At 49.2% G+C, this 12,854-nt stretch overlaps 1 protein-coding gene across 4 annotated transcripts in view; it reads left to right on the top strand.

Annotated features, from left to right (window-relative positions):
- The window catches only part of SMOC2 (SPARC related modular calcium binding 2), a 158,411-nt gene extending 146,179 nt beyond the window's left edge, over window positions 1–12,232 (top strand). For 2 of the 4 annotated variants that reach the window (XM_036088111.2, XM_036088109.2), the window contains exons 10-13: window positions 1,231–1,330; window positions 3,154–3,401; window positions 8,138–8,175; window positions 10,758–12,232. In XM_036088111.2, coding sequence (XP_035944004.1) covers window positions 1,231–1,330; window positions 3,154–3,401; window positions 8,138–8,175; window positions 10,758–10,775 — 404 coding nt within the window. In that variant the 3' untranslated portion in view covers window positions 10,776–12,232. Of the gene's footprint in view, window positions 1–1,230; window positions 1,331–3,153; window positions 3,429–8,137; window positions 8,176–10,757 lie in introns of all 4 variants that reach the window. The other 2 variants (XM_036088110.2, XM_036088108.2) reach the window with 1 other exon arrangement.
- Window positions 12,233–12,854: the final 622 nt, after the last annotated feature.

The following is a 12,854-nucleotide window of genomic DNA, read 5'->3' as shown; positions in this document are numbered from 1 at the left end:
GGGATCACGAGCGACGCTCCCGCAGCCTCCCCGAGGGAAGAGCTAAGTAGACCATTGTTTTTTCTTAAAAAGTAACATTCTCCCAATAGTGTGCATTTTCCCCATAGAGCAGAATCCACCTTTTCAGCTGGATCAGAGGGGAAGACACAGCTTTGTTTCACCATTCTTCCTGTCCCCAGTGAGGACTCGCATCTGTTTTCTGACATGTGTACTTAATGAAGTGGGAACCGACGTAAATAGATTCCTGCTATCGGCAGCTAACAAGTACTTGCATAATAATAACAAAAACTCAAGTGTCAGAAGGAAATTGATGAAACCAGAGCATATGTGACCATGTAGCATGTTGGTATCTGAATGACCAGCCTGCCGTAACAGGGCACCACCGTCCCCCCAGGCCCTGTCCTCCCGAGTCCAGAGAAGACAGCCCTGCTCCTGCCCTTCTTGTCCTTCTCCTGAAACGGGATGGGGAATAGCATTCGCGGTGTGGAGTTTGGGGCATCCCGGCGGCGTGTGTGTGGGAAAGAGGGGTTGCCAGCCAGGTGGTGTCTTGCAGGTAAAGTATGTTGTAGGAAGCTGAGCTTCCCATGAACTCAGATACTCTTGAGCCCTGGACTCTGGCTCACCTGGAGAGGACTCAGCCTCATCCTGCTCCAGCAGTGTGACCTCGGGGCGCCTCCTGATGCTTCCAAGTGCCAGGACCTCAGATGTAACGTTGGCTAGTTGTAGCACCCCCCAGAAACCACTGCTCTGATGATTAGCGCCTGCGAATCTCTTCGTCCCGTGTTGATGTATTGAGTGTTAGGTCCTGTCATTTACAGTAATTATGATCCAAAAGGGGCGCCTGGTGGCTCAATTGGTTAAGCTCCGACTCTTGGTTTTGGCTCAGGTCATGATCTCATGGGTCATGAGATCGAGGCTGGGCTCTGCGCTCAGCGGGAAGTCTGCTTGGGGACTCTCTCCCTCTCCCTCTGCCCTTCCCCGCACTCGCATGCCTACGCGCGCGCTCTCTCTTTCTCTCAAATAAATAAATAAATCTTTAAAAAAATTATGATCCAAATCTATATGTGTATTACAATGTGCTCAAATGACCATTCACCTGAGCTCACTCAGGTGTCCCAGCACACTAACTTCCAAATATTAAACATTTCTTTTCGTTACAGAGAAAGATCTCTCTTACCCTGCGGGTTTTGTGAAATATGAAAAAAAAATATATGTACTTTATTTTTTTAGGTTGTCCTGGTGCCAAAAAGAATGAGTTTCTGACGAGCATTTTGGATGCGCTGTCCACGGACATGGTCCACGCAGTCTCCGACCCCGCTTCCTCTGGCAGGTGCGTTACATTTGACGACAGAGCGAGGAGCCGAGAAGAAGCCCCAAGGGTCTGAAAGCTGGAAGTGGGTGTAGCTGTTAGGGCATCCCAGGCAGTTCAGCTTCTCAGGGCGCTCAGGGCTCTGGGAAAGGGGTCCCCTCCCAGAACCTCACAGTGCTCCATGCGTTTGGAGGTGGTTTGTCCAGCAGCTTTTCCCTGTGATGCAGTTAATCCGCCAAGGGCCATGTCACCGTGGGAGGAGCCGGATCCTGGGATTCCCAGCGTCCCGTCAGGCGGTGACGGGCCAGCAGGAGGCAGGCGAGGAACAGAATGTGGGGCCCTCGTTCCAATTGCTTCGAGCCTTAGAATTGCATTTTAGAGCTATCGAGTAGATTTTAATACTTGGATTTAAAGTGTTTGATTTCAGGTTTTAAACATACTATGTATTTATTGTAGAAAAACCCATATAACATAAGATTTACATCTTAAGATTCAAATGCACAATCAGTGGCATTATTTACACGGACACTGCTCAGAGGGTGACTCCTGAAACTCTGGAAGCGGGGCAGATGTGCTACGTGGCGTAGGTCTGGGGTTTTGAGCTGAGCTCCTGTAAGTTCCCCAAAACTCTTCTGTTCTGTAGCTACCTGCAGGTGGGAGGGTGCTCCCAGCTTTGCTGGGCGTGGCATGGCGAGCCCTGGACCCCCTGAGAATTAGCAGTAGTTTATGCCTTTCTTCCAAGAGGCTTTTTCAGAGGGAGGATCTTCCTATTTCCTTAGAGCGCTGGCCTTCCTCCCCACTCTGCCTGCAAAGCCTTGATGGTCTCGTCTCTTCTGCATGATCTAAAGCTCCCTAGTCTCCTCAGCTAAAGGCTGTCTCTCTACCTCTGTCCTTAAGAGTAAGATTGAAGGAGAGAAGAAAGGCGATGCTAACAGAACATGTCACAGTCAAGCAGTAGATCAAGCTTAATAAAGCAAAAAAAAAAAAAAATGACCTACATTTCAAGTTGACATATTCTTGGAAAGATTGCTCTACTCTGAAGGCAATGAATGAATGGCTGTCTCAGAAGCTCCTCTGAAAGTCTGGACATACTCAGTCGCGTCAGGACGCCTCAGACCTGTTAGGTTTTCACACTCGGGGAGCACATTCTGCTCCGCGCCTCTAGAATCTAGACGTGGGCGTCAGTGGAGGGGGGGCCAGCAGATGCGCGCATGCGTTCATCTTCCACTTAGTGCGAAGGCACGTTTTAACACGTGGGACATTTTCAAAGATTTGACTCAAAGCAGACCTTCTAGGAGAGTTTTTATTTGTTTATATCTTAAAATATCAAACTTTTTATTTTTAATCCAAGGGAAAATGTCTAGTTACCACTTTAAGATGTATTTTTATTTGCATCTTTCTGTACCCCTACGGTATAAAATGGTATGCCAGTGAATCCTGTTTAAAGGAGTTGAGAACCTTGGGGTCCCAGAGTTTAGTAGGGGGCGTTGATGTGCAAGTTGACCTGCCAACTCCATGGAGCACAGAACCTGGGACAAGGGGGCTTCTGTCCTTAAAGACTTGGCCAACACCAGTGTGTAATAAGCACGTGAAATTCATTGTGCCATTTGCAATTTTGAAACCAACTTGAAATATTCTTACTAAATTCCTTTCTCTAAGTTATTTTTTAAAATCACTGTATGGATGGTGAACCAGCACAGGCTTAGGCATCAGCATCGCAGGAGTGACGAGCGGGGCGCCCCGTCTGGGAGCGCTGGAGGGCACGTGTGCCTTCCGTAGATGGACAGGGGCCGGGGAAGGCGGCGGCTGGCCCGTGTGACTGACGACCTTGTGTGCTCTTCCAGGCTCTCTGAACCCAACCCCAGCCACACACTAGAGGAGAGAGTGGTCCACTGGTACTTCAAACTACTGGATAAAAACTCCAGTGGGGACATTGGCAAGAAGGAGATTAAGCCCTTCAAGAGATTCCTTCGGAAAAAATCAAAACCCAAAAAATGTGTGAAGAAGTTTGTCGAATACTGTGATGTGAATAACGACAAATCCATCTCCGTGCAAGAGCTGATGGGCTGCCTCGGGGTGACGAAAGAAGAAGGTAAAGCAAACGCAAAGAAGCGCCCTAGTAAGAGCCTTTCTCGTTGTTTTGCGCTTTGCAGTGCGTCAGGTCTTGACACCTGCTCGACTGGCTGAGTAGATCGTCCTTTTGGTCGGAGGGTGCTGCTTACTTGTAGGTCATTTGTCCATAGAAGTAATAACAGACCGTCGGTAACCTGTCGGAAGGAAGCCGGTTCATAGGGAGGAGCTGAGTGTTGTCTGAGGCAAGTCCTCTTTGCTCTGACCACGGTGGCCGACTTTGCAAACACTTTCTGCCGTCCCCATGTCTGAAGTGCAAATCTGGGAACCACTGGGAGTCACTCGAGAACCCTGTGTGTGGACTCCATCCGAACGTCCGGGCCTGTTTCTAGGCAGTTAAATAATTCCTGTTATCCCAACCAGCCACGTTGATGGCTGAAAACATTGTTTTAGCTGATTTACCAGTTGAGTGCATCTTTTTAAGGTGGGCATGGCCCAACAAACCAGCTGTTGTCGAGAGAAACCCTACAACAGCGGGACCCCAACATCCTCCACAGGCAGCATGCATGCGTCTGCTGGACTCGGTTTCCTCATTTGTGCAGTGGGTGCTGGGGAGGGTTTGCAGAGGTCCCTGGTATCACCGGTATTTTATGATTCCATTCTTCTGTTACCAATTTTGGTGACACCACCTCTGAAATAGAAACCCGGTTAGAGTAGACTCTGGGGCATTGGTTCATCGTGCTCAGCGTGGCCGTCCGTGTCCGCCGCTCGGCTGTGGAACACGGAGCCCCGAGCTCTGGCCCACGTGGCCAGTTCCTTCTGACTTGTCCCGCGTCCCCAGTTCTTGTCATAATGGTCACTCAGCACCATCCAGCTCAGTGGGTTCCAGGCTGGATCTGTGTGATTGTGAGATGCTCCTTGCCAATGTCTCCGTGAGAAGTCAATCTTAGAAAACTTAGGCTTTATTTGGAAGACTTGTGTGCAGGATCTCGGAGACCACCTGCACTTCCTGCCGTCCTGGAAGTTTCTAGAGGCCAGTGGCAAAAATACGGGGCCGCCCGCGTGCCTCCCCGTGCAGGCCTTACAGCTTACAGGACAGGAGCCCGAGCACGACTCGGGGTGTGACGGTTTGTGCAAGTGTGGCCCTGGGACCGGGGGGACAGCACTGGGCTCTGGCTGAGGAGCTCAGCCGAGGTCTCAGCGGGAGTGACATCCCAGTACAGCCCTCAGGATGTCAGGAGGGAGACCAGGCGGGCGTTGTGGCCAGCACTGGGGACACTGTGCTCCCTCAGGCCCCTCCGGCACCTAAGAATCCAGCGGTTTAACCCCGCTCCACTGGAGAAAGCGGCGGCCTGACCGACACCGTAGCTGTGTGGTGTCCCAGAGAACAGCCTCGTTTGGGCAAACACATATTGTTGTAAGGGGGGCTAGCTGTCCGGTCCCTGCTCGGGGGTGATGAGGGCAGGGGGCTAGCTGTCTGGTCCCTGCTCGGGGTGATGAGGGCAGGGGGCTAGCTGTCTGGTCCATGCTCGGGGTGATGAGGGCGGGGGGCTAGCTGTCTGGTCCCTGCTCTGGGGTGATGAGGGCAGAGGGCTAGCTGTCTGGTCCCTGCTCTGGGGTGATGAGGGCGGGGGGCTAGCTGTCTGGTCCCTGCTCTGGGGTGATGAGGGCAGAGGGCTAGCTGTCTGGTCCCTGCTCTGGGGTGATGAGGGCGGGGGGCTGGCTGTCTGGTCCCTGCTCTGGGGTGATGAGGGCGGGGGGCTAGCTGTCTGGTCCCTGCTCTGGGGTGATGAGGGTGGGGGGCTGGCTGGTCACTGCTCTGGGGTGATGAGGGTGGGGGCTAGCTGTCTGGTCCGTGCTCTGTGGGTGATGAGGGCGGGGGGCTAGCTGTCTGGTCCCTGCTCTGGGGTGATGAGGACAGAGGGCTAGCTGTCTGGTCCCTGCTCTGGGGTGATGAGGGCGGGGGGCTGGCTGTCTGGTCCCTGCTCTGGGGTGATGAGGGCGGGGGGCTAGCTGTCTGGTCCCTGCTCTGGGGTGATGAGGGTGGGGGGCTGGCTGGTCACTGCTCTGGGGTGATGAGGGTGGGGGCTAGCTGTCTGGTCCGTGCTCTGTGGGTGATGAGGGCAGGGGGCTAGTGGCCCAGAGTGGGAGAACCCCACAGAGGGGGTTGAGTGTGGGGCTGTGGGTGGGCTGCTTTGCTCCTGGCTGAGTGTTCCTGTCTGTAGGAAGTGGCTTGCCCTGACAGGGGCAGTCACTCCGGGGTCAGTAAGGCCGCTGCTGGGAAAGCATCAGAAAGTAAAAGCATGATTGATGTACCTCCTCTGGGGAGAACCGGCCCGTGACTGGATTCACCAGGATAGACAGGCCCTTTCCCGACAAGTCGACCTCCTTGGTTACTCGGGAGGCGTTCTGCACAGCTGTGGACAATAGAAGCTCTTCACTGTGATGTTTGGACTTGGCTCCTCCCCGGTGGCCCGGGCTGACATGGAGCAGAAGCTCGAACGTGGAGACTGCGCAGGTTCAGATTCCACAGGAAACAGCAGGCTGCGCGGTGGCTGGGCTGACGTCGGACCCCGCTGCCCATCCTCCAGGGCCGTGCGTCTCCTGTGGCTCAGGGGTCAGGCAGGCTGCGGGCCGGGACCGTCCTGCTCCAGGCTGGAGGCTGGCTGCCCCGCTGGGTGGGTCTGCGGAGAAGCCCGTCTGGGACGTGCGTGTTGGCACAGAGGCTGAGCGACCCGCCCACTCGCAGGCGGCAGGTGTTCAGGCAGTGCAGCTGGTCCGCGGCTGGCCGTGTCTTGGGAGGGTCCAGGGCACGTCTGTGCACCGGGCCGGCATAGGGAGTGGGCGGGAGTGCGTCCCCTGTGCCCAGGAGGGGTCTCCCTTGACACCTCGACACTAGAAACATCCATCACTTAGGTTCCTCAGGTGGCTCTACGCCAACGGATGTATCTGAGTTTTACAGTCACATTAGCAACAAGGAGAGCTCGTGAACCCCCTTCCAAAAAAAAAAAAAAAAAGCCAGCTAAAATTTGGTAGAAGTGGCAGTTTGGTCAAAAATGAGCATTGGGGATTTGGATTCATAATTAGTGGATTTTGCAACTCTTATTTTCCTGGAGGAATTTCTCTGTTTTCCTACTGACATTTTCCTTTTCAATTTTCAATTCGTTCCTTCGTCCTGCCTTGTGTACTTTGAAATTGCTTTTGAAAAGCCAGAAAAACCTCAGTACTCAGGAGAGGGTTAGTTTGGGTGCTCTAAATATGCAGACTGTTACCAGCGCCTTTCATTTCCTTCATCTTTACTCACTACTTAGCAGTACACGTTTTATTCTAAAAAAAGTCAGAAATTAAATAGAAAACAGATCACATGTGACTTTTTTCTTAGACATAATGAGACCCAAGTCTATCTTCCCCTGAAATGTTTGTGTGCGTGTACGCGAGTATGTGCGTGTGTTATGACGTTTCACTACAAGATGGGGTCATAACCCATGTACTTTCTTTTTTTTATTTTAATTTTATTTTATTGTGTTATGTTAGTCGCCATACAATCCATTATTAGTTTTTGATGGAGTCACCCATGTATTTTCTAATCACACTTAATTTATGATATTACAAAAGATTTTCCGTTGAAAGTATTGCAACTAAGATATATTATTGGAAAATTTGATCTAAATTTTCACTATTACAAAAAAAAGCAGAAAAGAAAAAAAATAACTGGAACCATGGAGAAATGATACAACCAGGAAAGGAAATATTTCTGAAAAAAACATTCATAGACCATTACATCATTCCCTCATGATTCTCCAAAATGACCATTACACAGAAACTCAGCAATTAAGAAATACTCATTTTTGACCAAATTCTCTCTTTCAACAAAATTGCCACGCTTGCTGCGTCCCTTCCAGACATACTGCCTGATGGACGCACTGTTGTCCGTGGGGTCGCCTGAACACTCAGTATGCGTTGTTACCAATGGCATAAACACTCCCGACGGTCCGGGAACACCACACCATGCGCGTGGCTGAGAAACACTCACTCCTTTCCCCTCTGTGTTTGTCTCCTTCTTCTACTGATGTGGCCTTGCCTCGCGTGGCCCCGTGTTGCTGGGGTGGTGCTCTGTGCGGGCAGGAAGGGACGGAGGAGCCGGGGGGAAGAGGGGGGGGGCTCCAGCGAGGAAGGCAGGTGCCGCGTGGCTGGGCCCCGGCAGTGCCCGCGGGAGGCTGCTCTTCTACCACATGCCACATGGCGAGGCCACGGGGCAAGGCCACGGGGCAAGGCCACAGGGCAAACACCATGCATCTCACGCATCTCCCTCCACCTTCCATTTCCCTCAAGGATTTGGAAAAATTACTTTGAGTCACACATGTTAGTTTCTCGTGATTTAAATAAAAAACCCAAAGATGTCGAAGAACCAAGGTAGCACATTGCCCAGGGCCTCCTGTCCCCAGGGGGAGTTCCGCGTGGGTGAGACAGGTCTCTGGTTCGTAGACAGTGCTCTGCAAGTTTTGGTAAAAGAAAACATTCTTCTGTAGTTGGATGCGAGCATTTGTACTGTTAGGAAGTGCGGACATCGTGGCAGAAGCCGCTGCTGGGAATCCGTGCTGTTTCCCTGTGTGTGTGTTTTCTCACGTCAGTAAGGTTGCCGGTTGATGAGGCTTCCCTAAAGTGGTTTTGGTCCCTTCCTGAAAAATTGTATTGAGACTTTCATTAGCTGAAGAGTATTTGGTTTTTAATAGTGTCTTTTTTTTGTTTCCCTGTTAGCCCCTAGAGCTAATGCTGAAAGTGCCTCTAATAGACAGGTGAGTATTCTAGTTTGTATCTTAGCATTAATAATTTGCCGGTTTAATTATAGGCAATGAAAACTCAGTGTCTTGTAGAATTGGTAAGTAAAGTACCTTCCCCAAAAAGAAACCATCCAGGAGAAGCAACCTGTCATACATACATCCCTGTGAGACCAAGAAGAGTCTTGCAAAATTCCATCAAAATCATCAACTTGAAGATTTTGTCTTTTTTTTTATACCATTTGAAATTTCAATCATTCTGTTATTTTTAGAAAAAATTTCAAGTCCTGTTGTTTTGTGGAAAATTTTTTTTAAAACAATTATCCAGGGATTTACAATTTATTTTTTATAATTTGTTAAGGAGATTGCAGGGACAGGAGATCCTCTGGGCATTCAGGTGAACATTTTCTTTTCATCTCGGGATCTTAATGAGACAAATCTTCTGCTCCAAAAGGGATTTCCAGTTTCCTGCCATGTGTGTTTACAAACATATTTCTGTGTTTCTGACTCTCGTATCATTGCATGTGCAATTAAAATAGATAATTATGCTGTCTCTCCCCAGCACCCCATGCCACACCCATCCAAAGTCGAGAATGTTTTCCAGAGGATAAACAGGAGTGGATGCGTTGCTCCCTCCCTCAAAGCCAAGGCAAAATCCTCCCTTCTTAGGACCACTTGCCAATTTGTACTTTATTTTGTCTGCACCTGTTTGATGTCAGGTCGACATTTCCTAAGGCGAGCCCTGTGTTTGTTGTAGGGTTTAAGTAGAGACCTCCAAAGCACACGTTGGATGTAATTTAAAACCATTTCATTAGGAACAATGTGTGATAGGGTTTTCTTTGTTTAGCACGTGTTTACAGTTTTAACTTTTAAGTCCTACCACAAATCACTTACACTTTAGAACAGGGCAGGTCTGAAAGCCATTACCCCAGCTGAGGTGCCCGCAGGTGGTTGTCATTACGCGGTGGTGACGATCACCACCCGGGCTCTCGACCGTAAGTAAACTCTGTTCAAGACACGAGCCTCCCTTGTCAGCTGTTTCCCAGAAAAGGGAGCCAGACAGTTTCTCCAGCTCTTTTTATGGTGTGTGGATGGATGGACTGACTTCCCAGCCGTTACTGTAACTGTGACCCCGGGATTCGGTCCCTCACGAAAGCAGCTGTGGCTTGCACGGGATGAAATAATGGAGGCTGTGGATGTTTCTTTCTTTCTTTCTTTCTTTTTATGTCCATTAGTCAGTGTATAGTCCATCACTAGTGCTCCATGTCGTGCTCAACGATTCATTATTTGCTAACCCCAGTGCTCATCACAACACGTGCCCTCCTTAATATGTGGATGTGTCTTTGAAGAGTCAAACATAGTACCAAGCACTGAAATCTTTCACTATATGAATAACCAGACAAGAAACGTTGAAAAAGGGAAGCTAGGAGGGCCCAGGAGCTGGTACTGATTCAGAGAGCGAGCTGTCTTTCTTGAGGTCTCTCTTTCCTGGCAGGACTCAGACGGGACCAGAGCAGTGCCCCCACGCCGACGTGGATGTGGGCTAAAAGTCAGCCCCGTCTCCTCCAACTGTTCTTTTTTTTTTAAGATTTTATTTATTTATTTGACAGAGAGAGGTGAGAGACAGCATGAACTGGGGGGACGGACAGAGGCAGAGGGAGAAGCAGACTCACCCCTGAACAGGGAGCCCTACATGGGGCTCAATCGCAGGACCCCAGGTCATGACCTGAGTGGAAGGCAGACATATAACCCACTGAGCCACCCAGGCGCCCCTCCTCCAACAGTTCTGATGTGCTTCCAGAACTTCCAGGAATATGCTGATAGCTTATCTTTATCCATAACAAATCAAAACAGAACTTCCCATTAGCTCAATGCAGGAGATACGCTCCTTTCTCTTCTGAGCACCTACTAGTATCTTTATCAGGGGAGGAGAGCAAGCCCAGAAGCCTCCTAAAGGTTTAAGTGTTATTTTAAATACTGAAGCAAAAGCAGGGATCAATTTATATCATAGGAATCGGTATACTTGGGAAAATAGATCTAGAAGATTGTAGATGGCTTTTCCTTTTCATTCCAAATTACTTTTAATTGGCAGTCAGGGTGCAGAATTCCAGTATTTAGCAAACTTTTCAAGTTTCTCTTCTTCCTAGAGAGAGAGAGACTTGTAAATGGAATGGATGAAAAGAAAAATTAAAAATCAATGATGCCTTTGTCAAACTTGAAGCATAAATTAGATTATTAAGATTATTTTGTATAACAAATCCAAGGTGATGGGAGACTGCACAGAACATTTGATGTACTGAATCTATTTAAAATATTTAAAGCAAATGCTAATTTTCTCAGCCAGTATGTTTTTCCTGATATTCCTGATCACTGAGACGGAGGCAAGTGTTGGAAGTTGATGTTTGCATTGTGTTTTTATTAATCCTCACGACCCAGATTATCAAACCAGCATTCTTTCTTTTTATGTCTTTTTAAAAATATTGCTTTTGCCCTGTTGACAACAGGTAGGCTTATGTCATCCCCAGAAGGCAAGCCTCGGTCTTCACAGATGCGGTGTGGAAACGTCCTAATGATGTCTCTGTTTCTTTCTTTTTTTTCAGCCAAGGAAGCAAGGATAGCGGCTCACATATCCAAGGCGGTCCTGGACATGTGGGAGACTCCCTCACCAAAAACCAATTAAAAAAAAACAAAAAACAAAAAACAAAAACACATAGTCTTTGCACTTTGTACTTTAAATGTAAATTCACTTTGTAGAAATGAGATATTTAAACAGACTGCTTTAATCTGTGAAATGGAAGGGCTTCAGAAAACTAATCACATACAATGTATGTGTCCTCTTTTGACCTTGGAAATCGGCATTTGGTGGAGATGTGTTTTGAATGGCTTTAAGCTTAATTTCTGTATCCTACACATGTTGACATAGTAGAACTCTTAGCCACGGGCCCCGTGGTCCCAACCCTGTGCCTTCCTCCCCACCCAGGGCAGTCACTCCTCGTCATGCCACATTCGCTCCCCTTTGAGATCCGCTGTGCCCGCGGCATTTTTGAATCTACGTCGGAAGCTTCCATCGAAGTTTGCCACCTGTTGCGGTCCTCATCATGCCGCTAACAAGTGCATGGGTTTGTTTGTTTCTTGGGATTTTGTGTTAGTGTGTTTTGTTTTGCTGTCCAGAGATCTTGTTCACGCCATGAGTCACCACTAAGCCATCTGGTAACTGGTAGGAAAGACCATTTGTCCACCTATCTTTGATGTGCAGCTTTTCTTTTCCAAGCTTCTGTTTGAGCTCTGGCCTGGGCTCGGATTAATCACGCCGTAAAGTTCTAGAGAATTACCCCGGCTGTCCAGAGGCAGCGTAACCAGGCAGTAGATTTAGTCCTAGTGTGACCATGCCCGTGCTTGTCTGCCCTGCTGCTTCTCTTACATGTGACCATTACCCGTCCTACCCCGGTCCACTCTGGGGCCTACTGGAAGGTCAAACGATCCCCTGAACCAATTTGGGATATCCTCCTTAGAGAAGGCTCAGCCCGCATAAGCTGTGCGCTGGACGCTGGTCTTGGCGGCCGAGGACAAGTGCCTGCAGGCCCCAAGTTTCCTTCTCTCCCGGCCTCAGGAAATTTCGCCCGAGTGGTGCTTGTGAGAGCAGGGTCGGAGCCGACTGCCCACACTGTGAGCAGCAGGACTGGCCCGTAGGCACAACCAGTGGGCACCAGCGAGCGTCCCCTGGCTCGATGGAGCCATTTGGAGGGCGGGCCGAGGGCTGTGTGGGCCAAGTAGTGATGCTATTTCAGCTCCAACTTTTGGTTGGAAAAATAACCTTCATGGCCCCAAATTCCCTAACACACGTCATGTAAAATGATCTCTGTGCATATGCATGAAGATATTTTATGAGGCTTCTTACTTATTTAAACTGTGCGAAAGTAAAGCCCGAAACCTTGGAGCCACAAAACCAGCTTAAGTGTGTGTTATCATTGTTTAAGCAACAGTTATGATCCTAAATTTATTGGATAATCCTTTATATTTCTGAACTTTGAATTTAATCATTTTTCTTAGATTCAAATAAAATATGCTATCAAAACTCTGCTTACTGTTTTCTTTCCAGCAAAAGACAGCCTCTTAGAATTGCTGAATCTTCAAGCTGTCTACGTCACGAGGCAAAGGGCTGGAGTGAGTGAATCCTGGCTCTGCTCCTCGGCTGTGTGACTTGGGACAAGCCACTTCCACTTTCTGTGCTTTAGTCCTGCTCCGTAAAACAGGGAGGGTGGCGGCAGCACCTCCGGGTGAGGATTATGCGCGTGGGTTTGTGCGGTGCTGAGGGCCTGGCACTCAGGGTGTAGTTTTGGGCCCTGTCATGGGAAGCAGTCCCTCACTCCCTCACCGAGTACTGACTGAGCACTGACTACTGACCGAGTACTGACTCACTCACCTCCTACTGCCAGGTGCTGCGGCAGACGGCAGACGGCAGACGACATAAGGAACAAAGAAGGTCCTTATTCAGAGCCATTGCTCCTCACAGTCCCACAACCAGAACCCTGACGGCTGTCAGCCCTCCCTTTCTCTCCGGTCCCAGTGTCCAGTCCTAGGCCAGGCTCTTACGTTTTAGTTGGACCATTGCAGGAGTGTCTTAAGCAGTCATGCTTCCTTTAGAATTCTCTCCTCCCTTCTGATAAGTTTTTACTCTTGCACATTTTTCTCTACTC

The sequence above is a fragment of the Halichoerus grypus genome, chromosome 9 (assembly GCF_964656455.1).
Source record: "Halichoerus grypus chromosome 9, mHalGry1.hap1.1, whole genome shotgun sequence".
Lineage (NCBI taxonomy): Eukaryota > Metazoa > Chordata > Mammalia > Carnivora > Phocidae > Halichoerus > Halichoerus grypus.
The sequence above is the reverse complement of the archived record's forward strand: the minus strand, read 5'-3'. Positions and strand labels throughout refer to the sequence as shown.